The sequence below is a fragment of the Megascapheus bottae genome, chromosome 15 (genome assembly GCF_031878675.1).
Source record: "Megascapheus bottae isolate mThoBot1 chromosome 15, mThoBot2.hap1, whole genome shotgun sequence".
NCBI lineage: Eukaryota > Metazoa > Chordata > Mammalia > Rodentia > Geomyidae > Megascapheus > Megascapheus bottae.
This window is the reverse complement of record NC_143523.1, coordinates 32,684,672-32,705,095: the sequence shown is the minus strand read 5'-3', so window position 1 is coordinate 32,705,095 and position 20,424 is coordinate 32,684,672. Positions and strand designations below refer to the sequence as shown.

The 20,424-nt window shown below is 34.3% G+C and overlaps 1 protein-coding gene across 2 annotated transcripts in view; it reads right to left on the bottom strand.

The window, feature by feature from the left end:
• Nucleotides 1-20,424, bottom strand: part of Prkg1 (protein kinase cGMP-dependent 1) — a 973,708-nt gene that overhangs the window by 143,282 nt on the left and 810,002 nt on the right. For both annotated transcript variants that reach the window (XM_090346356.1, XM_090346355.1), the window contains exon 7: nucleotides 18,860-18,954. In XM_090346356.1, the coding sequence (XP_090202482.1) occupies nucleotides 18,860-18,954 (95 nt within the window). The remainder of the gene's footprint in view (nucleotides 1-18,859; nucleotides 18,955-20,424) is intronic.

Here is a 20,424-nt window from a genome sequence, read left to right as displayed (position 1 = left end):
TATTCATATATTAGATATATAAAAGTTAGTACAACATTCACACAATACTTAGTTTCATCAGGAATGACACCTAATCTTGTTAAAACATCAAAGAAATGTAAACAAAGCCTTCTTATATGAAAATCAATTAGTTTACAGAAGATGCTAATGAGTTGAGCCTAATCTAATTAAATACAATACGTATAGTAGAAGATCAAAGTAGCAAAGGAAAAATTCAGAACAAATGACAAACCAAGTTGAGTTAAGATATCAGACCATTAAACTAAACTTGCTTTATTAATAAAGATACTATGGTTCATTATATCTTTAAAACAAATATCAGCACAATATTTCTGCTTAATATATACAGTGCCTTCTAATTAAATATTCAACAACTAAGCTGGCAAAAAAGACTTTCATTAGGAATTATCTATAGTCCCTTTTCCCCCAAGCCAACAGAAGAAATACCAATGGTGATTTTTTAAAGACAAATCAGGTTATTAACTCATAACAAAATAGGCATTAAGAAATGGACCTTAATATCTAGGGTAAACTTGATACACAGATCTGTGTCGTCATATACAGGACAAATTTTAATTCTGTATCATTGCAAATTCATTACTTCATAAACTACAGACTGTCCTTCGGTCTCCCTTAGCACTTTAACTATTAACTAACATAATGCCTATCAGGTCTTCAATTATATCTAATGTTGAGAAATCCTCTGATTTAAGTGAACAATTGCAACATAAACTCACATACTGTATTTAGAAGAATACACAATAAATTTCAATTTCACTTTACATCCCTAGGCATTAAACAGCTGAAAGAGGTTCATTTCAATTTTAGTATAAAACTAGTGTACATTAATTTGGAATTGAAAATGGACAACTAAAATAAATTATTAAAAGAAGGGACCAGAAATAAGAAGCTTGTTTTTGGGAAAGAAGTAAAATATAGTCTCAGGTAAATCTTATTGAGAAAGCAACATTTGAACCAAGTCTAAAGAAAATAAGAACTTTAGTGAAAAACCTATATGAAACAAGAATATTCCAGGCATTGAACAAAGGTCTAGAGCTAAAACAAAACAAAACAGAGTCCAGGATTGCTAACCATTACATCATGGAATACTGCCCAATTTTAAAGAAATGGAAAAACTTGGAAAAAGTCATATTAAGTGAAGTAAGCCAGATCCAAAGGAACATGGGCTCATGGTTTCCCTCATTTGTAATAATTAGTACACATCTAGGACTCTCCTAGCAGAGGATTACAATAGTGCAAAACCTAAATACATAAGGTCATATAGGATGAGGCTAAATGAAAGGGTCTCCAGGATATGGAAAAAAGAGCTTTATCTTATGTGATTGTTGTTCTTAATGTGCTATGTTATTTCTCTTCTCTTTGGTCGCCCTTTGGTCAATCTCATATTGTTACTGTATGTGACTTTGTTACCTGGCATATTTTATATACATTTGTGTATTTGAAATAGGAAAGGGAAGGGGGGGAAAACAAAATGATTGGGAGTGGTGGTGGGAAGGGAAATGGAGACAAAAACACGGGAAGGGGTATCAAAGTTCGAGAAGTAATGCACCCATTACCTGATGAGTGTAACTGTAACCCCTCTATACATTACCCCACGATAAAATTAAAAAGAAAAGATAGCCAAAAAGAGGGGTGGGCACAGGGTCTAAACCCTACAAAAAATACTCTGATTCCAGGCACTAGTGACTTATACCTGTAATTCTAGCTACTCAAGAGGATCTGGAGATGATGGTTCAAATCCTGCTCAGTCAAGAAGTCAGAGAAACTCTTATCTTCAATGAGCCACCAAAAAGCTGAAATGGAACTGTGGTTCAATAGTAATGTGCTAACCTTGGGCAAAAAAAAAAAATCAGGATAATTCCAAGGCCCTGAGTTCAAGCTCCAGTACTGGCAAAAACAGAAACAACAACAACAACAAAAAAAAACACATCAATAACAACAAAACATTGCAAATTTAATTGCTCATGATTGAATCCCCAATGTAATAATATTTTGGAAATGGAGACTTTGGCACTTATTTAGGCATCAGTGATTTGCAGGGTGTAGGGTTCTCACCATGGAATTACTGCCTTTGTAAAGACATACCCCTACTTGACCTTTGTAGCAAGTCTACAGTCCTAGAAGCCAGGTTTAACCAGGACTGGTTATGCGAGGACATGAATCTCTGGCTTCCAGCCTCATGTACTGTGAGAACATCAATTTCTATTTCTATATCTTTTGACTACCCAAGCCAACTTAGATAGTAAGTATAGTCATACCTGCATTGCATTTAAGATATCATTTTGTCAGTCAATAGCAATAAAACTACAATACTTTCAATATCTTTGAAACAGTTTCTTTCATTATTTTTGTATTTTAAAATTGTCCTTGAGGCAAACATTTTCCCCAGTTTCTCTGATTTCTTTATTAAAATTTTAATATAGTTCTCAGAGTGCATAGTAGATAACCTCTCTCTAATTTAGCTAAAAATATCAATGGGTTGATTTCTGCAACCATAGTGATTGTTAACCTGACTTTTACCAGGAGATTTTTGGATATATTGTAAGTAATTTCATTTTGTGCACAAATGTCTGCTGGTAAAAATATGTTTTGTGTGTGGAAGAGACTATCACTTTTAGTTTAAAATGATAAATCCTTAAATTCCAATGTATTAGATTTCACAAATAATCTCTAACAGTTGAGTTTCTTAAGACGTCTCCAAGGGCCCTATTTTTGTTGAGATCTAGATGATGGCAAAACCTACATTCACAGATGGGAGTAATAAGCAGAACTAATTATTTGCATAATTCAAAACAGGAAAGAATTGCTCAACAGAGCTTTCTGAACAATGTAAGCATTAACTTGTACTTTCAAACAGGTATTACTCAGTCCTCTCTAACATCATCTAACATCTCAAACATCATTATGACAACTTTAAAGGTAAACTATCTTTTCTTCTGAAGCAAATTGGATTGATTGCAGTTGGGTTTTAGAGATTTGCATTCAACTATGCTTTTTCTTTTCTTTCACCTGAAAAATTTTCAAAAACAACCAGGACAAGATACTTGCACAGTGAAAAGGCTCCTCTCTCTGCATAGCTCATTATGTGGAAGGAATGATGTAAGTTAACATAACTATTGAGGGATATGTGTGTATCTCCTAATGTGCTGGATAGACTGAAATAGTATATCTTTCCCATGAAACATTCCAACTGGAGAGCTAACCTTAGTTAAGAGAGAAAATACCAAAAACCTAAATTGAGGCACATGAATACTGCCATTTTTCTTTTCTCTGGCAAAAAATTTCTAGACCAGTGCTGGTAGTTCATGCCTGTAAAGGTAACAACTCTCAGGCGGCTCTGATCCAGGGATCATGGCTCAAAGCCAACCCAGGCAAGAAATTATGTTAAGACTCTCATCTCCAATTTGTCACACACACACACACACACACACACACACACACACACACACACACACACACACGAACATAGCTCAAACTGGAAGTAGAGATGTGGTTTTTATGGTAGCAGACTAGCCTTAAGGGATAAACTCCAAGGACACTACTCAGGCCCTACTACTTAGCCCTAGAACTAGCACCAAATAAATAAATAAGTAAAGAAATAAATTTTAAGACATAAGGAAAAGTTGAGAAATTCTATTAATTTCACGAGGACTTAAGAAGGATGACAGCTGAATTCTAGAGTGGCTCTAGAATGGATTCCAAATTAAAGAATACCACTGTGATATCTAAAAAGGTTGAAAAAAGATTTTTATATTAGATAAAACATTGCATCACTGTCAAATTTCATGAATTTGCTAACTATATATGAGTATTTTCTGTATTAATATTAAAACCTAAATTGAAACTATCTTTTGTAAAACATACATACATATATGTATGTAGGAGTGTATATCCAATATATTAAACTTCAGTCTGAGACTGAGTACAATCAAGACTAGTGTTAAAAATGAATGAAAAGGCCAGGTACCAGTGGTTCATGCCTATAATCCTACCTACTCATGAGGCTAAATTCAGAGAATCTTCATTGGTAGCCACATCAGGTAGAAAAGTCCTGTGAGATTCTTATTTCCAATAAACTACTCAAAAAATCCAGAGGTAGAATTATGGCTTAAGTGGTTGACCACTAGCATTGAGCACAAAGAGGGTCAGAGACAGCTCCCAGGCCCTGTGTTCAAGCTTCATGATTGGCAAAAAATAAAATAACATAAAATAGGGCTGGGAGTTTGGCCTAGTGGTAGTGCTTACCTAGCATGCAAAAAGACCTGGGTTCAATTCCTCAGTACCACATACACAGAAAAAACCTGGAACTGATGCTGAGGCTCAAGTGGTAGAGCTCTAGCCTTGAGAAAGTCCAAGGACAGTGCTCAGGCCCTGAGCTCAAGTCCAGGACTGGCGAAAATAAATAAATAAATAAATAAATAAATAAATAAATAAATAAAATTTAAAAAATAAAGTAAAATGAAATAATTTACTGGATAGACCAGGCACTGACGGTTCATGCCTGAAATTCTAGGTAATACTAGCTAGTCAGGAGACTAAAATCTGAGGATCTCTGATGCCAACCTGGGCAGGAAAGTCTGCGAGACTCTTACCTCCAATTAAACATCAGAAAACCAGAAGGGGGCCTATGGCTCAAAGTAGTAGGACACTAGTCTATTAACCTTAAACATAAAGCTCAGGGACAGTGCCCAGACAAGCTCAAGGTCCATGACTGCCAAAAATAAAAAAAAAAAATATGACTGGAGCCAATAAAATATGCAGCTATAATTTTTTTCTACGTTTGGAAAGTATCCTACTTGAGAAAGTATCAGTTCCAATGTGTTGTACAAGTGCAATTTATTTTATTGCATACTAAATTGGTAGACAATTTTAGTGTTTCTTATAAAAATAACTATAGCCCATTTAATACCTTAAATGTACTACCAATCCAAGTTCATTTGATGCCAAGCTGTTTTATAAGCTAATATTTAACCGTCATTTCCTTCTGGAAGTTTGTTAAAGAATTATCTACACTCTTTCAGCAAAAATTGTATAGTACATAAATATCAAATGAGATTTAATTCTTACTTATTCATGTAAACATGGATTTGAAATAGAATGTGTTCATTTAAAATTTAGCCCAGACAACATAGCATAAACAAAATGTTTTCTTTTTTTACCTATCCATCTCACACTTCCTGTAAATACACATTATTGCTTTATACTGGTAGCAATATAAACTTATATGACTCGACAAGAGTATATCCTTTCAATCAGGTTGAATTTCAAATAAATCTACATCTGATTTCCAATTTCACACCCACTCCCTACTCTTTAAGCAAAACACTGATGAAGTATGAGCAGCTACTGAAGAAACAGATTTTGTTTTGTGCTGTCCTCTCCTAAATCACATCCTGTCAAAAAAACACTTCTTAAAATAACACAAAAGAGTGATTTCATACAATTTTTAAGTGCAAAAAGTTAAATATAAAAATATTAAATGAAATTTCTTTAATCTAAAGAAATTTAAATTTGTATTTATCCAAATTTAAATTTAAATGTTGAAGCTAAAATATAATTTTTTAAAAAGTATCATTTGTGCCTGATTTCTGAATTCCGTAAGTCTTTGGGATTTTTCTTCATTTTTATTTCTTAGTTAACTGTATAATATATTTTCTGAACATTAATCAGTATATTAATCATAAAAGTATTTGTGTTGGTACTTCCAAAAACCAGTATTTATTGTCAATTACCAAAATGCTGTCCTAAGCTTAGCGAAATTTTCTTTTCATTTCAGTTTGCTTGTTTGAGGCAGTACTGGCTTATGAATTGGGCATATCATTTGCCACGCAGGTAATTTTCAAGTTAAGTCACTCAAAAGAATACCCTTTAATGTAATATTTCTAATTATAAATTATTTTAAAAATATTTGGTTCATTATATAAAAACAAAATTTATGGCAAATAATCTCTATATGAGATTAGAATTGTATCCCATCAAGAAAATGAAACAATAAATCAATGAATCAAGTGAATATATAATATACTATTCCCAATTTGACTAAGGACAACCTGACATTGCATTAGGCAAATATTCTACTACTTAAGTCAAGCCTGAGTCCTTCAGTTGGTAGTTTGGTTTTTTTGTTTTTTTTCATATGTTTTTTATTGCAATTAATAGAAGGGTTACATGATATTTGCGAGATAGAAGGTGCATTAATTCACATGCATTGATACCCTTTCACATGTCTTGGTCCCCATTTCCCTCCTCCCCACCCCCACCCCTCATCTTCTTTTCTCCACTTCCCTATCCAATTATATTTGTATTTGGTATTTTGTTTTTGAGATAGATTCTTACTAACTTGACCCAGCTTTGTCTTGAACTCTGCATCACACTGCTTCTACCTCCCAAGGAACTAAATTACTGGCAAGTACCACCACAACTAACTGTAAATTAGACTCTTTAAGCAGTATAGAAAAGGGGATGGGCAGAAACTAATAGTATATTGGTTTACAACATGCTAGATAATGTAATAGGGCTGTATTACTTTGCTGAATATTCACATAAACCTGCATAATAAGTTACTATATTACTTAAACAGTAATGAAATTGAGAGTCAGAGGACCCAACCTGCCAGGTCAAGGTAATAGAAAAAATCAATCATAGATTATAAATTTAGAAATCTCTGGATCTACTATTTGGCATTTTATACTACATTTCATTACCTCCCAAATTCCTGTGCAGTGCACATTTTATAATGAACTTAATTTCAAGGTCAATATTGTACATTCATTTCTGGGGAAGCAGCATCTCAGATTTTATGTGCAGTGGCAAATAGGAGAGAAGATACCTTGTGAGAACATATCTGTTGGAATGAAGGCAAGTTTGGACAGAGGAAGGAACATACTGAACTAGGTAATATTTGCAACATGACCTGTTCTGTCCACTGAGAAACTATGTGTACCTGCAGTCTGTTGCAGCCAGTGGGTCAGACTTAGTACTGCAGCATCAATAATCACTAGTAGAACTATAACCTGGAGCTTTCAGTGAAATGGCCTACCATGGGTTACCTGAAAGCATAGTCTTTATAGGGACCCCACTGTAACTCTCTTCTATTCCCCAAAGCAAAGCCTGCAGAGCTACTCTGGTATGACTCACAGCACTGAACACAGAACACCTGGGCAAATAAGCTGATTGTAAAGTGTATCTAAGAGAAACACACAGCATCTATATCACCCTACAAACATAGAGCCGTTAAAAATATTCTACAGATTTTAAGTAACTTCAATATAATTAAAATATCTCAACATTTGATAATTTTAAAAAGAAGAGAACATTTTAAAATATGTAACATGGAAAATAATGATCGAATAGCAAATTTAAAGTAAAAATTAAGTGCAAATCAACTCAGATCAAATGTTGAGATCCTATACATCTTTTTTTTTAATTTATCAAATTAATCTCATTTCCAAGCTAGGTTATGTACTAGGTTTCAGATGCTTGCTTCCATTCCATAGATTTAAAACTAGACTTTCTTTTGCAGGGTAGGGAGGGAGATTGTTGCAGTTGTAATTTTGAGCAGGATCTTGCCTGGAAATTCATTTTAGAGCTCAAGTTGACCACAGACTTTTAATCTGACTACCTCATCTTCTTGAAGACTGATTAGCAGGTGTGCTTTACAATGCTTAGATTCTAATGATCCTATTTTGGTAAGAAAAATTTTTTTTCCAATCCTAGGGCTTGAACTCGGGGCCTGGGCACTGTCCTTGAACACTTTTTGCTCAAGACTAGCACTCTGCCACTGGAGCCAGGGAGGAACTTGCTGTGTATGTGGTACCGAGGAACCGAATCCAAGGCGCTGTGCATGCTAGGTGTACACTATCATTAAGATAAGTTCACAGCCCAGAAAACATTTTTTTAATTCTTAAATAATTTTTGCCTTGAACAAAATATTTTGACATTCCTTTGCAGACTTTTAGGAGAATGCTAACCTATTTTTGTTGTTGTTGTTTTATTAGACTAAAACACGAAACAGTGATCCAGCTCTTAATGGACAAGGATCTCTTTTTTATTGGGTAACTCTGAACAATATCTATGGCAAACTTGTTTAAGCTATATGAGGAAGGATAAACAAAACTTAATGAAAAATATTGGATATAGTATCAAATTGTACAGAAGTCAAATAAATGTCACATGAAATATGCATGACCAAGAAAAACAGTGGAAGTCTTAGGAGATGGTTAATAACACAATTGTTGTTCTTAATGTACTATTTTATTTCTCATCTCTTTTGCTGTCCCTTGGTTATCTCATATTGTTACAGTATCTTATCTTGTTATTTGATATATTGTACATATGTTTATTTGAAATAGGATAGGGAAGGGAGGAAAACAAGATGAGGGGAGGGAAGGGGGAGGGAAATAGAGACAAAAACATGAGAAAGGGTATCAATGTTTGTGAAGTAATGCACCATCTATCTGGCGAATATAATGTAAGCCTTCTATTAATTACAATATTAAAATATTTTAAAAAATAATACAGTTGAAATGTCTTGATTTTTATGTTAGAATAGCACAAGGTAAATCAGAAAAGAAGTAGAAGTTGAAGCCATGTAATATATTTTGAAGTTCAAAATAATAAACTTGGTGATTAGTTAGTGGGCATTAGAATGTAACCACATATTTTCAGAGAAAGAACTTGCTGTACATGTGCATATTATGGAATAGCCTGCCTTAATATTTGTGAGCTTTAATAGGATCTGGGAATAATTCTAAATGGAACTTAGTATGCATCATTTCCATGATAAGAGATAATAAGATTGTTATCTCCATGGATGTCTAAAAGATAAATAAAAAGTAGAATTGTATTTTTCATATTTCCAAGCCTATCCTTATCACCACATAGCAAAATATGGCTGCAGTCTCTATCAAGTTATTTCTATATTTTGTTAAACCATAAATTACCCACACATCTAAAGAATAACATTGCATAAGTGGCGCTGTGGCTCAAGGGGTAGGGCAATAGCCTTGAGCTCAGGAACAGCGCGTAGGCCCAGAGTTCAAGTCCCCTCGCCAACAAAAAACAAGAAACAAACAAACAAAAAAAGAGTAGCATAGCCTACAGAACGCACAGATTGATATTATTAACTGGAGATTATAACTGGAGATTTGGATTCCTCAAGATGAGGGGCTGGGAGTTTGGCTTAGTAGTAGAGTGCCTAGCATGCATGAAGACCTGGGTCTGATTCCTCAGTACCACATACAAAGAAAAAAAGCTGGAAGTGGTGCTGAGGCTCAAGTGGTAGAGCTCTAGCCTTGAAGAAAACCCAAGGACAGTGCCTAGGCCCTGAGCTCAAGCCCAGTGGGGAAAAAATGAATTAGTAAGACTCAAAATGACATCACACATCTGGCTCCAAGGATTCCTTTTCCTTGGAAGAGTAACCATAGAAAAAAGATTCTGGAACCTAAGGCAAAAAAAAAATCAGGCCTAGCATACTTACATGAGTGTTGTGTGTTGAAATATATTGGAATATACCAAAGAAGAAAACAAATCCAACAATATGAGCTACATGCTAAGAAAAGAACTGGATTAACAGTACAAACTATCATTGAATTAAGAAAGGAGTCACTAACTAGCAGAGATCTGCAATAGAGCAAAATCTTGATACATAAGGCCATATAATGTGAAGCTAATTGAAAGGACCTCCAGGATATTGAAACAAAAGCCATATAATGAATGATTGTTGTCCTTAATGTACTATGTTGTCTCTCATCTCCTTTGCTGTCCCTTGGTTATCTCATATTGGTATAGTATCTCACTTTGTTATCTGATATATTGAATTTATTTGTATTTGGATATTTGAAATTTGATAGGGAAGGGGGGAAAACCAAGACGGGTGGGGAGTGTGGGGGGGGGGAGGGAAATGGGTACCAAGACATGTGAAAGGGTATCAATGTACGTGAATTAATGCACCTTCTATCTGGCAAATATCATGTAACCCTTTTACTAATTACAATAAAGAAAAAGAAAGGAGTCACTAAGACATATTGTGAAAGAACAGGCAGTAACTTTGGTATTGGATGTAGAAAAGACAGAGCTACACTTTGGAGATTAGCATACATTTGAAAAAGAAAGTGAATTCTCCAAAGAGTCTGCTTTCCTATGGTATATTTCCGTAGATATATTCAACTTTTATAGGAGATCCAGAGATCCATAGTGTACTTTCTGAAACTTGAACAGAATCAGAAAAGTTACAAAAGAAAAAATACAAACTGTTTCATCAATTACTTAAAATTATTTTTCAGTCTCCCATATACTCTTGAACCTTTAAATAAAATCATTTTGGCAGAGCAACATTGGATGTTTAGGTATTACTAGAAGAGAAAATTTTAAGATTTATATGAATGAATCACTTCACTTTAGCAAGTAGAAAAATAAATGAAATCGTTTGGGCTCATTATAGAGTAATTTAGACAATGTTCTTTTGGCTAGAAATACCCGTTCAAATGGAAAGTAATAACAATAAATGTGGTGCATGATATTCTCAGGTATGTGAGACTAGTAGCTTGGTATCCTCAATATTTCTTAGGTACAAATACTAGGTTACATTGTAGTGGTATGCAGAGCTGTATATGCAAGCCATTGGATGGTTATAAAATATCAGTAATTTATTACAAATAGAGTTCTAAAACATATTCAATTCATTTTAAGTCTTTATTATTCTGGTTTAGCTGGATCTGGAAACACAGAATGATACCTTTTCATCTTATCCTCAAATATTTTAAATTTAGGGTTATTTTAATAGCTTGGAATATGAAATTAACAAATTTAAAGATTAACTTCAGGTGCACACATGATAATTTTATGTTACTTTTTGTTTGGCAATCCAAGACAAAAGACTTAAAGGCAAAATGCTTTTTTTAATTATGAAAAAAATCATATTTCCCAGGAGAGCAAAGTCATCCTTCCAAGGAAAATAAGTACATATGGATGTGGGTGGTAGAAAACCTGTATTCTTCTTATGGAATGTTTGTGAAAAATGTTCCTTACAAACCAACATGTTTCCCCATATGGGGAGCAGGTTTACAGCAAAGATGTTGTTGGGTAGACAGTGAGAGGGACAGTCAACCATCTGGGTAGCAGGCAATTGTCATCAGCTGATGCTGAAGGTACCACACGATGCACAGACATACAGGAATAATCTAGAAAATTGAAGGACAGCCATGACACATCATCGGATATGGTGTTAACAAGCACCAATCTGCACTGGGAGACTATACTGGAAACAATTCTATAACTCCATGCAGAAAAATATGGGGGTATTATCTAATTTCATTTAAAATCAATGAAGTTAGCAAGAGAAAATGAGGGCAAGTTGGAACTATGTATATATTCATGCTTATTGAGCTGATTAGACATGAATAAATAAATAGTGTCCAAATGGGGAAGGAGAAATTCAAATGATCAGTTGCTATTTCATCTGAGACTAAATCTTCCATCGAGCAGCTGCTAGAACTCATAAATTTGTGAAGTTATAGGACACAATATCAACAAAACAAAAACAGTAGCATTTTTGTATACCTATAATGAGCTTGCTGAAAGAAGAAATCAAGAAAACAAGATTTCTCACAATAGCTACAAGGTAATTTAGGAATACATTTAAGAAGTGTAAAATTCCTATAATTAAAATTTTTTAATATTGATGAAAGAAATCATACAGGACAAAAAATGGAAGAGTAGTCAATATGAATAGACTAAAAGAGTTAACCTTGTTAAAAATAACCCTCAAGCCTGCTGCTGGTGACTCATACAGGTAATCATAGCTACGCAGGAGGCTGAGGTCTAATGATCACAGAATGAAGGCAGCCAGAGCAGGAAAGTTTGCAAGATTCTTATTCCCAATCAACCACCAGAAAATCAGAAGTTGCACTGTAGCTCAAAGTGATAAGCACTAGCTTTGAGCAAAAAAGCTCAGGAAGCAGTGCCCAGGCTCTGAGTTCAAGCTTCAAGATAGACAGTAATTAATAATAATAATAATAACCATCCCATCCAACATAAAGCATAGAATTAGTTAAATCTGCATTAGCATATCAATGATACTGTTCCTTAAACTCTTTAAATCCTAAAATTCATATGGAACCACAAAAAAAAAAAACCCAAAGTGATCTTGAGAGGCAAAACAATGGAGGGGGAACAAAGCAAAATCCTGAAGGTATCAACTGATTAGGAGGGGTTGGGGAAGGGAAATTGGGACAAAAACATGATAAGGGGTATCAATGTGTGAGAAGTAATGCACCTTCTATCTGGTGAATATAACTGTAACCCATCTATACATTATAATATTAAAAAATACATAATACAATGACAGTAACCAAAACATTGTACTAAAATATTAAAAACATACATATACCAGTCCAACAGAAATTAATAGATATATTGAGACAAGTGATTTTTGTCAAAATCACAAGGAGTATCATTTAAGGGAGGGCAGTTTCAATAAGTGGTCCAGTAAACTGAACACACACACACACACACACACACACACACACACACACACACACGGGATTATGTCACACTAAGAAGCAATAAAAACATACAATACTAAGAACAGAAAACAAGACAAATGGTATTATATTGCATTAGGAAGCTCTACACAGTAAAAGAAACTAATAAAGAGACAACCTTCAGAATTGGAGAAACATTGAAAAAAATATTTACATTTCACAAGGGACTAATATTGAGAACATAAAACAGCATAAAATACTAATACCCTGGTAGCAAATAACAATATAAAATGAGCAAAATATATAATGTTACTCAAAAGGACATACAAATGGCCACTAACTATGTGAAAAATGCTTAATATCATAAATCAATTCCTAGATTATTTGTTCTATCATCACATTTTAATATAGCTGTCTTGACATCAAAGTCATATTGCCTCACTTATTGTAGTTTTAGATTAGTATTGAGTTCGTTAGTCTTTCAATTTGCTATTTTTTGGTAAGCTGTTTTGGCTATTCTAGTTCCTTTATATTTCCATTTGAATTAGCATTTCAATTTCTACAAAATAGTTTGATGAACATGTAGCATTGCACTGAACATATAGCTCAATCTAAGAGAATAATTCCAAATCCCACAATGTGAAAGCACATTCTGTCTCTAACTTTTTCATAATAATATCTCATAATTTGCATTGTGCAAGTCTTGCATATCTCTTTTCAAATTTACTTCCAATATTTCATTGTTTTGCTGCTACTGTCAATGAATTTATTTATCTTATTTTCTAGTTGTTTTTCTGATTATATTTTAAATTTCTCAAGATTAAATTAATGTGTCTATTAACAATTTGAATATGGCTCTGAGGAAAGTTGATGTATCTGAGCCTCTTACATTTATTTGACTTGAAATGGCCTAAGAGGAATTTTCTGAAATCCTTGAATTATCAAATGAGGTTATTACTAAATAGTGTATTTTTTCTTAAGCATTCCTCAGTTGCGTTCCAATGTAAGAAAGATGAGAACCACCTGAAACTAAAATTCATCTGGAAATGCGGTACTCATATGGACACAGTCTTAATCAGAAATATGAGAAATGTCATATTCATATACTATTGACAAGAATATTCAGAGGCATTTTAAAACACTTAAAATAGTTTTACAGGCATCACAAGTGATTAGTGTTATTACAATGAATCTAACCAACTAATATCTGTGCTTCCTGCCTAAAGTATGAATAATAACACTCATTTTTATTCTATGTCATCTAAAGGAAAAAAATGAAAAAAGCTCATTGGGACTTGGAAGGAATAACAATGACAGAAACGAAACACCGAGTTCATTAACAAGGAAATTAGCTTCAAATGAAACACGTTAGTGTCTGTTTTTTAAGAGACTCTCAAATTTACATTATTTTATTTTTTTTGTCTTGGTGTCACCTGAAGGGAATTATTGGTCTGAATAGCATGTTGGAGAATAACAATGAGGGACTGACTTGTTTTATAAGTCGATCCATTTCCACCATTGCACATGATCCCAGATTTAAGGCAGCAGGGATAAAGAAACCATTTTATAGAAAAATAATATATCACTCTGGTTTGTCCAACCATACACAAAAATCTGATCCTAGCCAGGCACAGTGGCTCATGCCTGTAATCCTACCTACTCAGGAAGCGGAGGACTGCAGTTCAAAGACAGCCTGGCACTATCTCCAATTAATATCTCTAACATCTCCAATATCTCCAATTAATCATTAGAAAACAGGAAGTGGGGTCATGGCTCAAGGGGAAGGGTAGTGGTCTTGAGCTGAAGAGCTCAGGGACAGGGCCCAGGCACAGAGATCAAGCCCCATGACCCACAAAAATAATCTGAAAGCAATCAGTGAAGAAGGACCAAAGCCTTCCTCATAAAAATATACAGAGAAACAAATTTCACCAAGGATGCAAGATATTCTGCATTGAAAACTAGAAGACATTAATGAAATAAAAAAGTCAACTGAATCAAATTATGTCATCTATGTTTTTATACATTGGAATGATATTTTTGTTGCCAGTCCTGGAGCTGGAACTCAGGGCACAGGTACATTTCCTGAGCTTTTTTGCTCAAGGCTAGCCCTCTATTACTTGAGTCACAGTGCCAATCTGGCTTTTTCTGTTTATGTGATACTGAGGATTCAAACCCAGAGTTTTATGCATGCTAGGCAATAACTTTACTACTAATTCACATTCCCAATGCAGAATTATATTTTAAATGCCTACTCCTTCATATAGTCTACATATTCAACAAAACCCCTATCAAAACTTCAATATCATTTTCCCATAAAGTATAAAAATCAATGCTAAAATATGTAAGTAACCAAAAAACATACACATATGTGAGTCATTGTGGAAAAAAATAGAAGACATCATACTATTAGATATCAAGCTATTCTACCAAGTGATATGATTAAAACCTCATGGTGCTGCTTTCAAAATATATACATCGTTTGAACAGATATCAAATGAATGGAACAGAGCCTCATAAATGAAACCATACATCTCTCTTCATTTTGGTTTTGGCAAAGATATGTAGAAAACAAAGAAAAAGGGGTAATCTTCAATAAGCAATTTGGTGAAAAGCATATGTTCAAATGCAATAAAAATTGCTTTGAATCCACCCTCAGAACATATACAAACATCAACTAACTACGTGGTAAATCTTTAAACATGGGGCAAAACTAAAACTAAAAACAAAACAAAACAGAAAATCCATTAAAATGATGGACCTAAATAGACATTTCTCAAAAAAAAAAATAAACAACAAAAACAACTTAGCATCTTACATTGTTACAACAGCAGTTATAAAAAAGACAAAAGCAAATGTTGGCAAGTATGTAGAGAAAAGAAAACCTTGCCCATTGTAAATTAGTACACTCATTATGAAAAATCAGCACGGAGTGTCCTCAAAACACTAGCAATAGAATTACTGAATGAGCCAACAACCCATTTCTGAATATTTGCCTAAAAGACTTGAAATCTTCCAGGGATTGCTAAAATGGACAAGTAAATGCAATCCATGTTTATTGGAATGCTGCTCACTATTTGATCAGGGGACCAAACTAAACATCCATCAACAAACGATGGAGAAACCGATTTGAATAACTGACAAGTGCAAAATTCTGAGATAAATTAGAGGATATTTGGGACACTTTTTCAATGAGCTCATAGTCACTTCTAAGAAAAACCTCACCAAGATGAATTTCAGAGCGAGGATTGAAAACAAAACACTGGAGAATTTCAAGAAATGAAATAAAGTATACACAGTGCTATTAATTTATTCAGGCACTGGTGGCTTATGCTGTAATCCTAGCTACTCAGGAAGCTGAGATCTGAGGATTGCAGTTCAAAGCCAGGCCAGGCACTAAGGACTGTGGGACTCTTATCTCCAATTAACCACTAGAAAACCGGAAGTGGCGCAGTGGCTCTAGGAGTAGAGCAGTAGCCTTGAGCTAGAGAGCTCAGGGACAGTGTCCAGGCCCAGGGTTCAAGCCCCTCAACCGACCCCCCCCAAAAAAAAATCTATAGCTCAGAAATAAAGTCAATGGACAAAAATACAAATAAAAAGACCATACAATAGATGATCAATCTTTGGAGACATTTAAAGAGGTACCAAAATCAAATGATGCTGGGCTTAGTAGTGAACACGTGGAGTAAAGTGCAAAGAGAGATGGGGAGATGAGACATTGTGTGGAGGAAAATAGCAGTGATAAATGAAGAGAGGAAGGTGGGTTCATTATTTGGTCATCCACAGAAGATGGCTATTAAAAAGAAACTCTTGGCACCTGGCAAATAAAAGGAATCACGGATGTGAGAAAGGACTGAACCAGACAGAATGCTGCCCATTTATCCATTTAAAGTTGATATAGCAAAACCAATGATTAGGAAGTTGAATGTTGGGGGGGGGGATTGAGTTTTTTTTTTCTTCTTGTCATTGTTGTTTTCTATATTGGAACCAAAAATCAGTGGCAAAATGTTTAAAAGAAAAAGTTTTGAGGCCAGGAATTTGGCCTAGTGGTAGAGTGTTTGCCTAGCATGCACGAAGACCCAGGTTCAATTCCTTGATACTACATACATAGAAAAGTCAGAACTGGTGCTGTGGCTCAAGTGGTAGAGCACTAACCTTGAGGAAAGCCCAAGAACAGTGCTCAGGCCCTGAGTTCAGTCCCCAGGACTGGCAAAAAAGAAGAAGAAGAAGAAGAAGAAGGAGGAGGAGGAGGAGGAGGAGGAGGAGGAGGAGGAGGAGGAGGAGGAGGAGAAGGAGAAGGAGAAGAAAAAATCTCTTGATTTTCAATTAAGACATTTTCTAATGCTATCATCAGGGGCATAGACCTGTATAGTTCTTAGCTACACAGGAGGCTTAAGATATGAGGGTAATTGTCCAAAGCTGGATAAAAGATTTAATAGCCTGGAGTCTCTACTCTCCAATTAACCAACAAAGAAAGCCAGGCTGGAAGTATGGCTCAATAAGCAGAATTGTAAAACTCTGAATTCAAACCTCAGTATACACACTCTAAAAAGAAAGACTTGTTTTATAGCACTCTACATATAATCACAATTATGTTATTTTAATTTTTCTCAATTTTATTTTGTGTATAAATGTGTGTGTTTTATTTTGGTTTTGATTATGCTTTAAATCATTTTTCCAAAGAGGCATTTATTCTTGGAGCAATAAAATCAGATTATGTTACTCTATAGTACCTTCTATTCAATAATCAATGAAAGGAAAGTTTAAAGTACCAATTGTAGGTTTGTGGAATTTATACTAGAAAGATAATTTTCATTGCATTCCTTTGTGGACCTTTCCCCAAAACACTATTATTTCCCATTTTGACTTAATAAAAATGTAAAGGCAAATGCATGTCCATCAGATAAGTATCAAATAAACTCAATAGAAGAAAAAATATGTTTGGTTTTAAATTTTCATGAGGTCATATAGCCTGAGGGAGATGACTTACTCAGATATCTTGGTTTCAGTTCTGAAGAAATGAAATGAGAAGAATGAAAGAAGTAAAACTTGCCATCTGATTGTGGCTTTAAAAATAAAACCTCAATAAATAAACTCTTCTTAGTAATTTTAAGCAAAATGCTTATAATGAAATTTTTCAATGAGGAAACAATTTGAAATAAAAGCCAAATTGATTGCTCTAGCATTTTAAGAGGAAATTATATCCTACCGCTGCAAATATTCTTGCATCTGGAATTAGATACAAAAAAATGCTTATTAGTTATTTCATGTGCAAAGTGTTATAGTATATATATACTGCACTAAAGTGTGTAAAGTATCATCTATATTATCCAAAAATTGAGGGATGTTGCTTATTGGAAAATAAGAGTAAGGTCTTCAAATATATCTGTTATCATTCTGTAAAATGAATGATAGAAAGCCAACTTAAGTTTTACTTTCAAAATATTTAGGGAAAAGTCTCAGGTCTCTACTTCCTGCATGCCTAGATGAAAAGCAGGGTCTCTATCATCTCAGAGTATACTTCTACCATCCCAGAAGTCACCTACCATGAATCTACATCTGTATTATCTCCATTTTCAAATACTCCTCCAATTCTGTCAATGCTGTAACAGTGACAACTGTCACCATGGGCTAACTCTAGAAAGAAAGGCTGGCTTGCCTCTGAACCACTCGGACTATACTCTTTTTTTCTTTTAAACCAACCAATCATTTTAGGATTCTGAGTAAAATGACTACAGGAAATAAAATGTTTACTTAGCTTATGTCTCTTCAGGAATAACACCGACACTGCAGTTTAGAAATATAATGCTAAGAAGGGTATTTATTGCTTAAACTGATAATCTTGCATGCTCAGGAGACAGACCTGGAAGATCACAGGTTTGAAACCAGAACTGGGAGAAAATTATGACTCATCTCTATAATAAACAGCCAAATGCTGACCTGCTAATATGGCTCAATGGTAGAGTGCCAGCTCAGCAAGTGTAAGACCCACAGTTCAAATCCTAATACCAGTGAATAAATAAGTAAATAAAAATAAATGTTATTAGATGATATATTTTCCTGTTAAGACAAGAATAATGCATTAGAATAATTCAATCAGTCATCCCAAATGGATTACAAATAGAGTTGGAAACATGCCATTGCTTAGGGTCTGTATCTGGTATTAGCTAATGCACTGAAGTAAGTGCATTCTGATAGGAGTTCAATTTTTATAAACAGAAATCATTTAGTGCTCAGAAAATCCTCCTTCTTCCCACCTTCTCTGCTACCAGAAAAATATAAACAAAACAAAACAGCAACACAAATAAAACCCCGAACAATCAACAACTCCCTGACCTGTGCTCTACTGCTGAACTTACCCTTGCAAAGCTTTCTCTCCAAACCAGTCTCCTTTCCCTAAAGTTCGAAGAAAGATTGGATCTTCACTTGGTGAGTCTTCTCGGGTGACATTAACCTACAAAGGAAAACAAGGAAAGCCTAAATGCACCTTTTGCCAGAATGAGCAAGTAAACACCAGTCAGTAAAACTAATTCCATTTACTACTTTTTGTAATGTGTTTTATTAAGTCGTCTGTAGAAGGATTAAAGAATAATTCCAATAAAATCACAATAATTTGCTCTAAGTATCTATCTTTCCAAGTTATTTTGAAAGCAACAACAACAACAACCATCACAGAAGAGTAGATTTTTAGTCCTACTTCAATCCCTATTTTCTCAACTTGCTATGGGGCATTCATTACCATGAGTTTTCTAACATTCTTCATTTTTATGCGATGCTACAGATGTTTTAAAAATATATGTGAGCTGGGCAACAGTGGCTCACATCTGTAATCCTTGTCACTCAGTAATCTAAAATTTGAGGATTGCAGTTCAAGGCCAGCTAGAGCACCAAAATCCATGGCCCATCTCTAATTAACCACCAAGAAACCTGAAATGGTGCTGAGGCTAAAGTGGTAGATCACTAGCCTTGAGCTAAAGAGCTCAGGGACCAGTGCCCAGTCCACAAATAAATTTAAGCCCCAAGATTGACCAATATGTGTATGTATATGTATATATACATATACATACACATATATATATACACATACATATGTTTCCATATATATACATGTACAAGTGATATGTTATTTTTCAATTTCTTTTCCTTCTAATTTTGTTTTATTATATTTGGATTGGCTACAAATCTAGTACATAAATTTTATATACCAGTCTTATTATATTATACAAATGTATTTAGTGACATTCATATTACAACCACTTTTTTGATGCAAAGATATCCTTTCTATTTCTTCACATACATATCCTATTATCTCTAAGACGTTATTCTCTTTTCTAAGATGAATTCTTTCCTCAAAGGCCCATTGCATATCCCAGAACCTTTATAGCATTTCTGCAGATTCCATCCGACTATGTACCTTATCCTTGTGTTCATTTCAGCAGGATTCAACAGGATTTCTGGTATTTCTTCAGCATTTTCTATGACTTATCATAAGAACTCAAAAAATTGCTGTAAAATTTTCAACCCACACATTCATTACTAACAAGATATCCCATTGCAGTTAGGTTTTTGACATGGTAACATGAATCCTTGTCCACAGAAAAGTAGTGTTTCCTTGTTGTTGTATGAATTAAGTCAAGTAGAATAAGTTGTACTTTTGTATTAATTCACTTTAGCCTCAATCTCTACTAATATGCATAATACTGTCTGTGTGTCATCTGCCAAGATTAAATAATTAAAATTCACCTATCTGGAAAATGTAATGAAGTAGAAAAACTAATTTCTTGGGACAATGCCAAACACATTTAAAACCCTATGCTTCAGGTTTCTGAACCCGAGGAATTGGAAGTCAACAACCAGAATTTTTATAAGTACTAAGAAGATGCAAGGTGCAAGGAATTCAATTATTATTCTCCACTGATCCATT